Genomic DNA, 13,434 nt, shown 5'->3' on the forward strand with positions numbered 1-13,434 from the left:
TAATGACACTGATCATTATTTAATTTGCAGTGAAATTGGGATTGTGAGGCCGAAAGTGCAGTGAGCGCTCAGCTACGATCTACTGTCTTCTGCAAGAAGGAAGTCAGTACCAAGACTAAGTTATCTGTGCACCGTTCAATCTTTCGACCAACTTTGTTGTATGGGAGCGAAAGCCGGGTGGATTCAGGTTACCTTATCAACAAGGTTGAGATTACGGATATGAAAGTAGCTAGGATGATTGCAGGTACTAGTAGATGGGAACAATGGCAGGAGGGTGTCCACAATGAGGAAATCAAAGAAAAACTGGGAATGAACTCTATAGATGTAGCAGTCAGGATGAACAGGCTTAGATGGTGGGGTCATGTTACACGCATGGGAGAAGCAAGGTTACCCAAGAGATTCATGGGTTCAGCAGTAGAGGGTAGGAGGAGTCGGGGCAGTCCAAGGAGAAGGTACCTGGATTCGGTTAAGAATGATTTTGAAGTAATAGGTTTAACATCAGAAGAGGCACCAATGTTAGCACTGAATAGGGGAACATGGAGGAATTTTATAAGGAGGCTATGCTCCAGACTGAACGCTGTAAGGCATAATCAGTCTTAAATGATGATGATGATCTGCTGTGGTTGTAGGTGGCTGATACTCTTCGTCATTGTCATGTAAATTATCAGAATATTCTTCATTTTTTAGCAGTGTAACACACCTGGAACATAACTTTTGTCCTGGTTTTATATTAAGTCCCATGCACTGATTCACTTTCAGTACTGGTTTTATATCAATTTCTCTAAGGCTACACTTCACTGTCTTCTTATGAATCTGACATGGATCAAAACAACTTCTTTGTAGGAAAGAATACTTATCCAGAAACACTTTCATATGATGATAACACACACTAAAGTTACTTGGAACTGTACTTGTTGTGCCCACAGGGTGTATCCCAGATCTCCATAGCAACAAATCTTGGTCCGATTCATCCAGATCATACAGTACAAAGCGAATGCCACATTTTGTTCCATATGTTGTTGTATGACATTCAGATGCTTGTGCTCTACCAATACTGTAACTTGTTTGAACAAAAGCACCACTAGTACATCCTTCTGCCTCCATACTGACTTTCCTTAACAATACTGACCAGGCTGAACTAGAACCTTAAAAACAGGAGTAACCTATAATTGTTGCTTGTTTTCTTTGTTGTTCCTGCCTAACAATGACTCATTCTGTCCCTGAAAACTACCATTGTTTAACTTTCTGTTGCCTAACGGTTCCCAACAATTGCTGCAGCTTTATCTCAAACAAGCTGTCTGCATCACCACTATTACTTGCTAAATCATGTTAAAAGAAACGTAACCAAATACATCTCTCTCAACTTTTATTGTACACAAATGCCTTGCAATAACAAGTTGAAATTTTGCCACATATTATATTATGGTCTACTTATGTAGTGTTTGAAATTTGGCTTGGATATCACTTGTCCCTTTTGTTCCACACTTCGAAAATCCACGTTTTTCAGGTAATTTTTCAAATTTTTGTATTTTCGTGTGCATGTAACTGTTTGTGTGACTGATATGGGCAACATGAGTTCTGTGTGTGTTTAGGCCACATTAAGCTCACACACACACACACACACACACACACACACACACACACACACACACACACACACACACACACACACACAAAAAAAAAAATTTTTGAGAGAATTATATTTGGAATAGGGGGCACCTACAATATGCACCTTTAAGGTATTAAATTTTTTTAATCACATTTTGGAATCTTTTATTTTCCCTCAGAAATATGTTGTTGGTGTTTTGATTCATAGAGCGTGTTCTCTAAGTGGATGTTACTGGGATGTAAAAATTTCACTGGACTGTGCAGAATAGTTTCAAAGTTATTAAGACCTGAAGTTGGGTCTGAAGACTGATTGCCAGATGCAGGTTGCAATTTCTGGGTCACGTCACCTTTCACAAGCTATAATTCTGGAACTAATTGGCAGGGGAACTTAAAATTTTGTACATGTGTGTTCCACATTTGGTAACATTAGTATGCTAAATTTCAGCCAAATCTGAGACTTCAACTGGAACATTTTCTCAAATTGGTTGAATTGACATGGAATGACCCTAAAGATATATTTTATTAGATCACTGGTTGAATATCTTCCTGGCCTACAGTTCACCGAGGAGTTACGTACTTTGGTGCCAAGGTTTTCAACAAAATTCCATCTAACAAGAAGCAAGAAATTGGAAATTCCTACCAACCCAAATCAAAAACACAGCTCATTTGTCACTTGTAGAAATTATCCTATTATCTACAGTCAGGGACTGAAATTTGTCTTTGTTACATGGCGAGGACAGCATTCATTTTAAAGGTACATGTCCTTGTTGCAGATGTATATAATTTTCTTTGAAAATATGAGTGCCATCAAGTAAATGTTAATATAACTGAGGAAGTACCAGCCCTTATTTTTCTTCAAATATCAGCTTTCTTACTGCTTAACTGATTGATTTTAGCTGACGTAAGTATGAAACCCATTTAGCAGTATAGTTTATTCTTAATGTAGCATACAGATTTTCTAGGTTTTTCTTGTCTTTTGTTAATGTATACTTTGATTTGTCCCACATCTTTGACACTACTACTTGTAGGATGTGTGGAAGATCATATGACTACCTGCTTCAATTGAACACTATACATTTTTACTATTTTATTTCTGGCAAGAAGTGATTTTACAAAAATTGACTGGTTTTACAACAAAAAAAAATTGCAGTCTAGCATTCAAGCATCCATACAATTATGCATTCCTATCAGTAAAATAAATTTCAAATCAGGTGCAGTGAACACCTTAAAGCAGACTTAGTGCAAACTAAGTGTAAAGAAAATTAGTTTTTAGAAATTGTACTACATTCGGCAGAGTTTATATCACAGTTAAACATATAACTGAAATATACTGAGGCAAACAGAGCATGTGTCAAGGCATACACTTAAGTTTTAAACCTAATAATTTTTTATAACTATACATTATAAGACAAATATTGTGATGCAAATAATCAATAATAATGTTTAATTCACACACAAAGATAATTTCAATAGTAAATCTTGAAGGATTTCTACAATAATAATATTTTTAAAATATGGTTTCAGAATTACAATATCATTGCAGTAGATATAAATCTATGTTAAGGCTGTAAAATCAGAACTCTGTCACATTCATAAAATGTCATTTCAATAAAACTAATGACAATAGCTTACTCCAGATGACATTTCTTTAAAGAAAAAGCCGCAATGTATGTGGCAAGTAACCTGTGACAGATGTCTTCCTCTTTTTTTTATTATTATTATTATTTAGTTTTGCCAAACAGACTGTGTGTTAAGATGTGGAACTGGCAAGTACAAGATTTATTCACAAATATGCACAATCTTCTGACAAATTAAAGGGTAGGTATCCATTTCATCAACGAAATAATGTGGCAAAATGAACACAGTAGAGTCAGATACTCATTTCTTCAACTATTGAAAAGAAAGTAGTGCACTGATAATCATTTACTCTGAGGATGTACTACTCCTTTTCCCCATTCTTAAACTAAACCAAAAAAACCAGACACATAAATTTAAGAATAAATGTGAAAAAGTTGGTATTCTGTTCACATACATTTCTTCTACAATTCACACACTCAACACATTCACTCACAATGAATATTCAGTTTATCCTGCCACTTTGTAAATAGGGCAGAAAACTAAATTGCAACATTTTATTTGTGGCAGCTGTAAGCCTCTATGACTGTCCAGAGAGATGATTATGAGAGAATAGGAGGTGAGAGGGAAAAGAAACTAAACATAATGATCACTTACAAATTATTAAAAATCTATGCATTTTTTGGTCATGACCAGTTTAAGGCCACATCAAAGACACTTAATAAATTATGTACAAGAAATGTATGCCACCATCTGAAGACAAGCTCCGATTTTAAACAAATAATGGCAACATAAATTAGAAACACTCTAAAAGCTGTGTGCAAACACACTAAATTGGAGAAGGATGAGGTAGAATATCAGCCAACATTTTTTTTTGGCATTTGACTGACATGATTTACAGAAAGGGCACAAAACTATATCAGGATGACCAGAGATGATTTTGAACCCCACTCTTCCCAAATGAGAAAACATGGTATTGACTGTGCATCATATCTTAGGGCAATCAACCAGTTCTTTTGAATTGAACTGTTTTCCCCTTCAACATATCGCACAATATGCAAAAGTACATTCACCAGCTGTACTTAACTTGTTGGTTATCCTGTAATGATGATGCACAATGAGGAATAACGCAAATCATCACAATGCCAATCCTCTATGCTCCTAATTCAGGATAATCTAAATTCTATTAACATATGTAGAGAGAGCACAGTTATCGCATATGCAACTGTCCTAGTCATTTTACAAGAAGATTATAGTAAGGGGAAAATTGCATATCAGTAATCAGAAGATTTTACAATGAAGAGCATGTAATATGGTTTGGTGTCTGAGCAGGTGAACCTCTGACTAAACATTCACGGATTCATGTTTCCATTCCATCCACAATGTCTTTTTTGTAAAGATGAGCATCAATTCTGGCAATACTTCCTACAAGTGATATGTGTAAGCTAACTGCACTGGAAGTCAGCTTATGTATTAAACACTAACTGATCCTTTAGTGTAGGCTGCTCCAGCATACACACCTACCTGAGCCGCTGCTGGACCCATGTGAGCAAACAATAGATGCAGAGGTAGTCTTGCAGCCAGGCCATAGCACATGTATCATATTCTGTGTGCACATGGGCAAGGGGTGACCAAACAGTTTGCACATGCACACAACAAGGGCAATAGGTGAATGCCTAAGTGCCACTCCAGATCATTCATGTCATGTTGTAAACAAATAGCATGCTAAAAGTGTTAGTCCTTATTTCCTTTGCCATATGCAGGAAGATTGTTGAGTGGCAACGTGCTGCCACTCAACCACCTTTCTGCATATGGTGTGGTTCTGCTAACTCTTCATTTCAAATAAGGACTAATTCTTTTCGTGTGCTATTTGTTTACACCGTGACATGAATGATGGGGAGTGGCTGATCTATTAAAAAGAATCTTTTATCACCTGAGGATTGGAACTGCCTGCATTAGTGGATGGGTAAGCTAGTTGTCATTACAAGAAAAGGTAATTACACCACATCAAAGAGACCTTCGAGTGGTAAAGCTACGTGATGTTCCAAATTAATCTTTTGGAGGCTGGCAGCTTTACTTTGAGGGAAAAATTGCCTTTCATGATAAGAACGTTTCTTTTTTCTTCAGAACCCCTTAGAAGATGGGACCATAATTTCCCACTATCTAATAGCCATTTGCACTGCTTTGGTTGTAATTCTCTATTTCATATTACTCTTCTACACACCCTCCTGCCTCAAACATGAAAAATTAAACATTTTAAACCTTGAAAAACACCTCATAAATGCTGTTACATTTTCTTTGTGTGTAAGATGGGGACAGAAGATTGTGAAAGGAACTGCCTCACATAAATATGTAGTACTGAGCGGGTTAGCGTCTGCAAAATAAAAAATAAATAAATAATTGCGATGATAATGCAATTTCTACGCCCACCTACCTCTCATTCCACCCCCTTTCATCACTATCACTAATCTGGAACACAAGTTAATTAATTTCAACAACCATCTGGTGGTTATTATTAAAATGCCATTACTGGATGTCCAGTGTGGGCTGTGATTACTGTATGGCAGAGAAACTTGATAGATATGCTAATGTGTTAGTGCAGAACCAATTTATGCTGGAAAAAAATTAGTTCCAATTTTGGCCACTAGGTGCAAATCTGCTGCTGTACAGCATCTCATCGACGTCTCCAGGCATCTCATCGACATCTCCAGAGCTCACATTGAACAAATTGTTTAAGTGGCAGTTAATAATAAAATCAACATTTTGCCTTTCTCACTTGTTTGACCTTTTCTGACCACATCCCATTTCTAGTCCAACTGTATGTGTCTTTCTTGCATTCACAGCACGATGCTAGCAACTGGTTGCCATTTGGAACTAAGTTTTCTCCAGTGCAAATCACTTCCACATTAATGCATTAGAATGTCTACCAAGTTTCAGTGCCAAAAGATAATTGCAGCCCACACTGGACCTCTATGAGTTGCTGCACTACTTCCAAACAAGAAATTGCTTTTGTGTTTGCTGGAAATTATAATTACAACCAAAGCAAAAAGAGTTCTTTAGGCAGTTTTCCAGTTTCAGAAAGTACAACTGCATTATAAGTTCAGTTCCAAAAACACTCATGTCAAACAGTATCATTGGCATGTATTATGTTTTTCAGCTAAGTTAAATTTGGGAGGCTGCTTTTAAAATACAGGTGGAATTCTGTATTGGATACATGTTACACGAATTCCTTTTATCCATCAGGTACGAAGTGAATTCTGTTCAAACTTGAATGTATTAGTTAATTAACTATTCTTCATGTATTGCAAAAGGTGTGACCTTTTAAGAAAAAAAGCACAGTACTTGCCAGTATTTTAACTCTGGCCACTGCAATTGCCAAAAATGTCCCTTTAAAATAGCTAAACAAATGATTAATAATACAAAAGCAGCAAGTGATTCACGTTCAGCAGTATACACATTATCTAATGACACACACACACACACACACACACACACACACACACACACACACACACACACACACACACACACAGTCTCTCTGTAAAACTTTGCATAACACAAACTCACTGTCTTTTACCATTTCAATAACATTACATTGACTAGTCTTATCAGTAAACATAGCAAGACCACAACTTCACATCATCAGATACTGACAAATCTCAGCATATTTTGTGCTTCAAAGTTTGCTGCGGAAAGTTAAATTACCATTTGCAAATATATTCTTAGGGTCAAGTTCTTTTTTGGTTGCTTGGTACAGTTCAACACCAGTCTCTGACACCTGATGAGGAAACCATTTAGCACGTAGTTTGCCAACACCATGGTGATGTGATATACTGCCCCCAGAAGCCAGGATTTCATCTCTTGCATGCTCTTCGAGTAACTCATATGTTGCAAGAGGATCTGCAAGTCCTTTGCTGCTGAAACCGAAGTAAAAATACACACAGCAGCCTGCATCATATGTCTGGGTAACACGGCACGATATCAGGAACTTTTTAATTCCATGATCTGGAACACAAGTAAAAAAAAAATTTGTTAATACAACAATGGAAAATCCTGGATGGAATACAAAATAATCGAAAAAGGAGCACTTTGCCACTGTTCATACAATGGAAACATTGACACAGTGGCTTCCATGAGATTGAAGACACCTCAAATAAGGACCCTAGCTTTATGTTAGAAGCAATGAAAAGAACAAATTTCAGTAAGCCTCCCTTTTGCTAATACACTCTCCTATCATTTTGTATTCTTTAAAAAAAGTATTATTTTATTCCAAAGAACCAATTGCTGGTCCCATTAGAACAATGATATGCTCTCTCTCTCTCTCTCCCCCCCGTGTGTGTGTGTGGGGGGGGGGGGGGGGGGGGGGGGCGCGCACGCGCCGCACCTTTCCTCTGTGACTGAATCTTCCATTTTGTTCTTTTTCTGAACTGCATTTTTTTCTTTGACTAAGCCATCTTTATCTTTCACTTTCTCAGGTTACATCAACTCTAAGCTGAAGCTGACTCACCGTTTACTAATGTACTTGAACTACCTCTCATCTTGGATGCCCCTCTTCCTAATAAAACTTCAAGTCTTCTTTAACCTAGTGCCTGATCAATCAGCTATTCCCTCACCTTCCAGTCTTCCTTACTCTTTCCAAACTCCAAATAATTATTCTTTCTTCTCTAAGCCAACAACCTATTTTGTGAAACATACTCAATTTTCACACACACTCACGGGGAATCATATTTTATTTTCCTTAACATGCATGTCAATACTGCCAAAAAGCACACATTTCAAGTATTACTAAGACTGTGCAAATAATGAAAATGAACCTTATTTATTCAAATTTTTCATGACATCAGAATACCACCACCGAAATGAATGGTATTGCATTGTTCCATAGTTGTTTAATTTTTGTGACCAGAGGGCCTAAATAATTGCTTACATTTCTTTGAGGAAATTATTTGCTTGACTAAATTAACCTACAAATAGTTCGTTATCTTTCCTGTGTGTCCCCTTTTCTCCACATTTAATCACAATAATTTAATTTTTCTATAGAGTATGTATTCTATTAGACTTCATTTTTCATTTAGATCCGCTTCCCATCACAGGAGAAGACAGAAATAAGTGGACTGCCGAAACAGAATGCTTGTATCCATACTAGATACTCATAAAAACTTGCTACCCTGACCACAGGTTCATTGATTTCATTATGGAGAAAAACTCAAATTCATTAGCCACTGGTTTTGTGTGGGAAGAAAAAGAGTAGTTTTACACAGCAGTGAACACAGCAGTGAATCATGAAAGAGGTGCAGGCTATCAAAATATTGAAAACTTAACCCTCCTATTACAGAAGAAGCACCTTACCCCACAATTGAGTCAGGCAGAGAGACATAAAAAGTACTACATTCTTTAGGGACTGAAAATGAAGTGATGATTCTTAGTAAGGTTATTTAATGTTTGTCTCAACATTTGTTCAATGGCCAGAGTGAATTGTGTGTGCAACTGTGAATGCTGGTCATGGTTTAGTCAAAAGACAAATTGAGGCATCTTAGATGTCATTAACAAAACTTTCCATTTTTATGCTGTTGCTCATAAGTAATAGAAATAATATATGCTGCCTCTGTGTTAAGATACCATAAAACTCCAACAATTAGTCTTTTTCTCCTTATCCCATCTGGTAAGTCTCCCCTAACCCAGGGTTCTGGCTGTATTTTTTGAACTGTACCCCTTTCCCTAAACCCCTTCAAGGCCTTTTCCTTCCTCCCTCTTCCTTCCCCTTCAATTCTTTGCCAGGAGGAGAAGCCACTGACACCAAAAGCTTGTGAAAGTTAAACCCTATTGTGTATGTGTTCCCTGTCACAGCTGGTTAGTATATTTTTTTATCTATCCATTTACACTATAAACTAACCCATGTGTGACAAATAGAAACTAAAGGCTAGATAAAATTAAATCCACAAAACATTTAGTTAATGAATGCAGTGTTTGTCTGCCCAAGCACTGACTCTTAAATTTAGATCACTTATACAGATTTTTGGTCTTGTAAAATGCCTCTGAAGTAACTGTTGATTCAGGTAACAATCCATTCATCCAGTGAAGGATAAACTCTTCAAATTTGTCTAATATAGCAAGGACTATGTTGTTAAGTTTCCTTGCAACATGCACTGCCATTGAGACTAAGAAATCAAGGTCTTACACAAAAAGTTTGCAATTGAAAACCAGTATCAACTATCAAAAAGTCTGTTGCACAACATAATCCAGATCTATGTTTAGATTATCATCTTTGAACTTTGGGTCTTCCTCTTATGATATAAAAATCATAATCCTAATCACCTTTATTATTCACACACACACACACACACACACACACACACACACACACATTGCATTCTGTATGCTTCAAAATATCTGTCACATATCACCTCTCTCCTCTTTTTACTAAATGACACAATTTCAAGAGTGTTCATCACTTCAAACAATTACAGCTTGATCTATGGAAGGATTTGGTTCTTTTATATGACTTCTCACAGAATGAGCTTTGTAGTAAGTGGTTTCACTGAGGGCAATGTAGCATGGAGCCCAGTGAAGCCGTCTCCTGGATTTGCAGGACATAATGAAAGAGCAAACTGATAGAAGAACAGGAAGGGAGAATCTGTGCCACTCAGGTACATGTACAGAAAGCCAGATTGAAGCCAGGCAAGCTACAGTGGAGAAGTGTCAGCTGGGAGTTAACAGAAAGACCATTAGGCAAAGATAGAATGCCAGTCATTTTATTTTGAATGTTGACAAAGTTTGGCTAGCTGTCACAATACAGTAGGGAGGAAACCCTTGAAGTTCTAGAAGCAGGGAAGAGGCAGCAGACTTCCAACATTGTTAGAAAGCATGAGTTAAACAAAAACATTAAGAGCAGCAGCATTCTGCAAAACGTGTAAGCCCACAGTGGCAGGAGGCAGTAGGTATGGGGTACCACATCAACAGCATTTTTAACCCAAATGTAGGGATTAGTAAGATGATGTCATCTTATTTTGGGGTACTGTGTAAGGATTTGGTAGGGATTGCAGACTCGTCATACAGGCAGTCAAGATTTATTCCTTCTTCAAGAATATTTCTTTAATAATGGATATTAAAAGGGGTATTAAATAAGTAATGCAACACTTTTCTTTTTAGCTAATTTCAGTTGAAAAAATGCTGAATTTTTTGTGGGATGCCATGAAAAATCCCACTTCTGCCCCTAGAATTTCATGAAGTTCTGCTAAGTGGTAGCACTATCATAGCATTCAAAATGTCTGTAATGGAGGTGTGTTCCAAGTGGTTCGATCGTCTATGGCACAACGGCCTAATACGCAAACTTAGTGACGCAGGGTTCCCCGATGGGCTCATACACTCATATCTCACGGACAGGAGTTTCAACACCGACGTGGAGGGCAAACAATCAACACGACATGGTATACACGCAGGAGTACCGCAAGGAAGTATCCTAGGGGCCTTACTGTTTAACCTCTACATTAACAACCTCCCAGCTACACACAACACGACGGTAGCAATCTACGCGGATGACACTGCCATCCTCGCGCAAGATTGGAAGCCGTCTAACATTAACTCACGACTACAGACTGCACTCAGAACGGCGGAACCTTGGCTGGTGAAATGGCGTGTTAGAGTAAACGTCGACAAGTGTGAGGCCGCTCTGTTCACTAGAAGACCTAAGCAACTGCGCAAACACCAGCACTGCAACCCAATAACACTACACACATGCCCAATACGTTTCCGCGAGAAGGTCAAATACCTCGGTGTCTGGCTGGACAGGAAACTACTCTGGGGGGGGGGACCACATCCAACACGTGACCAACAAAGCTAACGCGAGGCTCAAACAACTCTACCCTATGCTTAACAGGTGTAGCACACTGAACAGGAGGGTGTCTAGGTCCCTGTACATGACACTTATTAGACCCCTGATGACGTACGCAGCCCCTGTCTGGGGATACGCTGTGCCAACTCACCTGCGCCGTCTGCAGCTCATACAGAACAAAGTACTCAAAATCATAAGCAACGCTCCACACTACACACGCATCGCGGACCTTCACCGGGAATAGCAGCTAGATACCGTCTTGCAGGTATTCCAAAAACTCTCCACACGACTGTTCAATAACACGAGACACTTGCGCAACCCGTTTCTTCTTTCTCTGGGTAACTACAACCACAACCATAGACGGAAGCATAACAGACCAAAGAAATTACTGGCTAGGAACTAAACATCTATGGTCCATAGAACGCTAACACGACAGTACTGGCGAGCCCCTGCAACACAGTTATTACTGGGAACCCAGATGCGCAACCAGGCGAAAATCAGGCAACCGCAGGGAAACCATACTGTACACAGCACGCAAACCAGCCACACACACCCCCTACACCGTGTGTGAGCCGATCTATGACCGATCGCCCACTAATCTACAACGACCTTTAACTGTTGCAGGGACACAGCAACCGCAGCAAGTGCCGCAACAAGCTCCAACAACGACAAAGGTAACGATGCATGATACCTCGAACTAAAACAACCACACCTTGCATGCACTGTCGCAGATAGCAAGCCGCTAATGCCCTTACTACCCGTCCTACTGTCGCAGAGGTTTTTTTTTTTTCCCTTGGCTCTTGCCTTGGCACTTTTTTTCCACTGCCCTTACAACCGCTACCCTTCAATCGTTTTCGACCACTTCTATCTCCTGATGGACCATGTTAATGAGTAATCTTACCCAGACGCATGGACAACATCACAGCCCGCATCCTGTGACGCCTGATTAAAAAAACTAACATGTTTACGGAGGTGACAGTAGAACTTTTGGTTTGGTCACCACGTTGGTGTGGGCGTGGAGGGCCCCATCCTTAACTAAAAAAGTGGAGAGCTGTGACTGGGTTTCTTCTGGCAGAAAACAAGAGCATGACAGGTATTCATAGGTGTGTGCAGAAAGTGTACAGATACCTGCCGGTGAACAAAAGCATGGCGAGTCATTGGGTGAGGCGTCTGTCATCATCGCAACAAGGTCGCACAAATCTTTCTCCCATGTGCTGACCAACCACGCACAGCTGTGGCTCCTGCAATATTGGGACCTGTGGACACACTCATTCAAGGTGAATTGTCAGATCACAAATCGCTGCTCCACTGGATGTTTCTGATAGTGGTGCTGACACATTCATCAACCAGTTGGGATATTATGTGTGGGCCTGCTGGTTTCCTTGTCACCTAACAGAGGACCATAAAGAGCAACAAAGGACACTCTGTGTGGAATTGCTTGCACATTATGAGGCTGATTGTAATAATTTTTTATTGAACATCATCACAGGTGTTAAAATATGGGTTAATCGCTTTGAACCGGAAACAAAACAGAAACCCATGGAGTGACACCACAGCATCTATCTTCCAAAGAAAAAGTTCAAAGCCACATGCTCAACCTGTAAAGTCATGGTAACAGTCTTCTGATACCCTGAAGGGGTTATTCTGATGATGATCTCCCTCACAGTACAACAATCAATTTTGAAGTGTACTGTGCTAGCCTTGCAGAACTGAAGAAACAACTTCACTGTGTTCGTTGCCACAAAAATGCAAATGAATTTCTCATTCTCCATGGCAATGAAACGCCTCACACAAGTTGTGCACCAGGGAGGAGCTCACATAGCTTCCTCGACAGTCCTTCCTATCCACTTATAGCCCAATCTCACACCTTCTATCTTCCACCTGTTTGGCCCAATGAAGGATGTACTCTGCAGGAATACTAGCATAAAATGAGTGGATATTATGTTGAAATACACAAGAGTGGGGAACAATATAGTGTATAGAATCCTGAGTAAAGCTAACATTCTTTCATAATAAAAAGTGTTGCATTACTTACTGAATGCCTCTTGTAGTTCAGTGAATGGGGAATTCAGACCACAAGGATTAGTGAGCTTGTCTCATAAAAACAGGAGAGCAATTAAGGGATGAAATAGATAAACTGCAAATAGATTTTTTCTTTAACACCATTTACATCTCAAAACATCATTTACATAGCAATACTTGTTACAGATAGCACATTATTCAGAACATCCACAAAATTTACCACCTAAATATCGAGAAACATTCTGAGCATTGTGCTGTAGAAATCAAGCAGCCTAACATAACAACAGGCTTTAGTAACCATTCTCCAAGTCCAAAGGCAAGGGGATCATATTGTTGCTGTGGTCTTCAGTCCTGAGACTGGTTTGATGCAGCTCTCCTTGCTACTCTATCCCGTGCAA

General features: G+C 39.0%; 1 protein-coding gene across 1 annotated transcript in view; it reads right to left on the reverse strand.

Moving 5' to 3' along the window:
* Window positions 1-2,680: 2,680 nt before the first annotated feature.
* LOC126331792 (alkyldihydroxyacetonephosphate synthase) overlaps window positions 2,681-13,434 on the reverse strand; it is a 245,753-nt gene continuing 234,999 nt past the window's right edge. The window contains exon 12 of the mRNA XM_049996521.1: window positions 2,681-7,188. Within this exon, the coding sequence (XP_049852478.1) occupies window positions 6,860-7,188 (329 nt within the window). The 3' untranslated portion in view covers window positions 2,681-6,859. The remainder of the gene's footprint in view (window positions 7,189-13,434) is intronic.

This window comes from Schistocerca gregaria, chromosome 2 (genome assembly GCF_023897955.1).
Source record: "Schistocerca gregaria isolate iqSchGreg1 chromosome 2, iqSchGreg1.2, whole genome shotgun sequence".
NCBI lineage: Eukaryota > Metazoa > Arthropoda > Insecta > Orthoptera > Acrididae > Schistocerca > Schistocerca gregaria.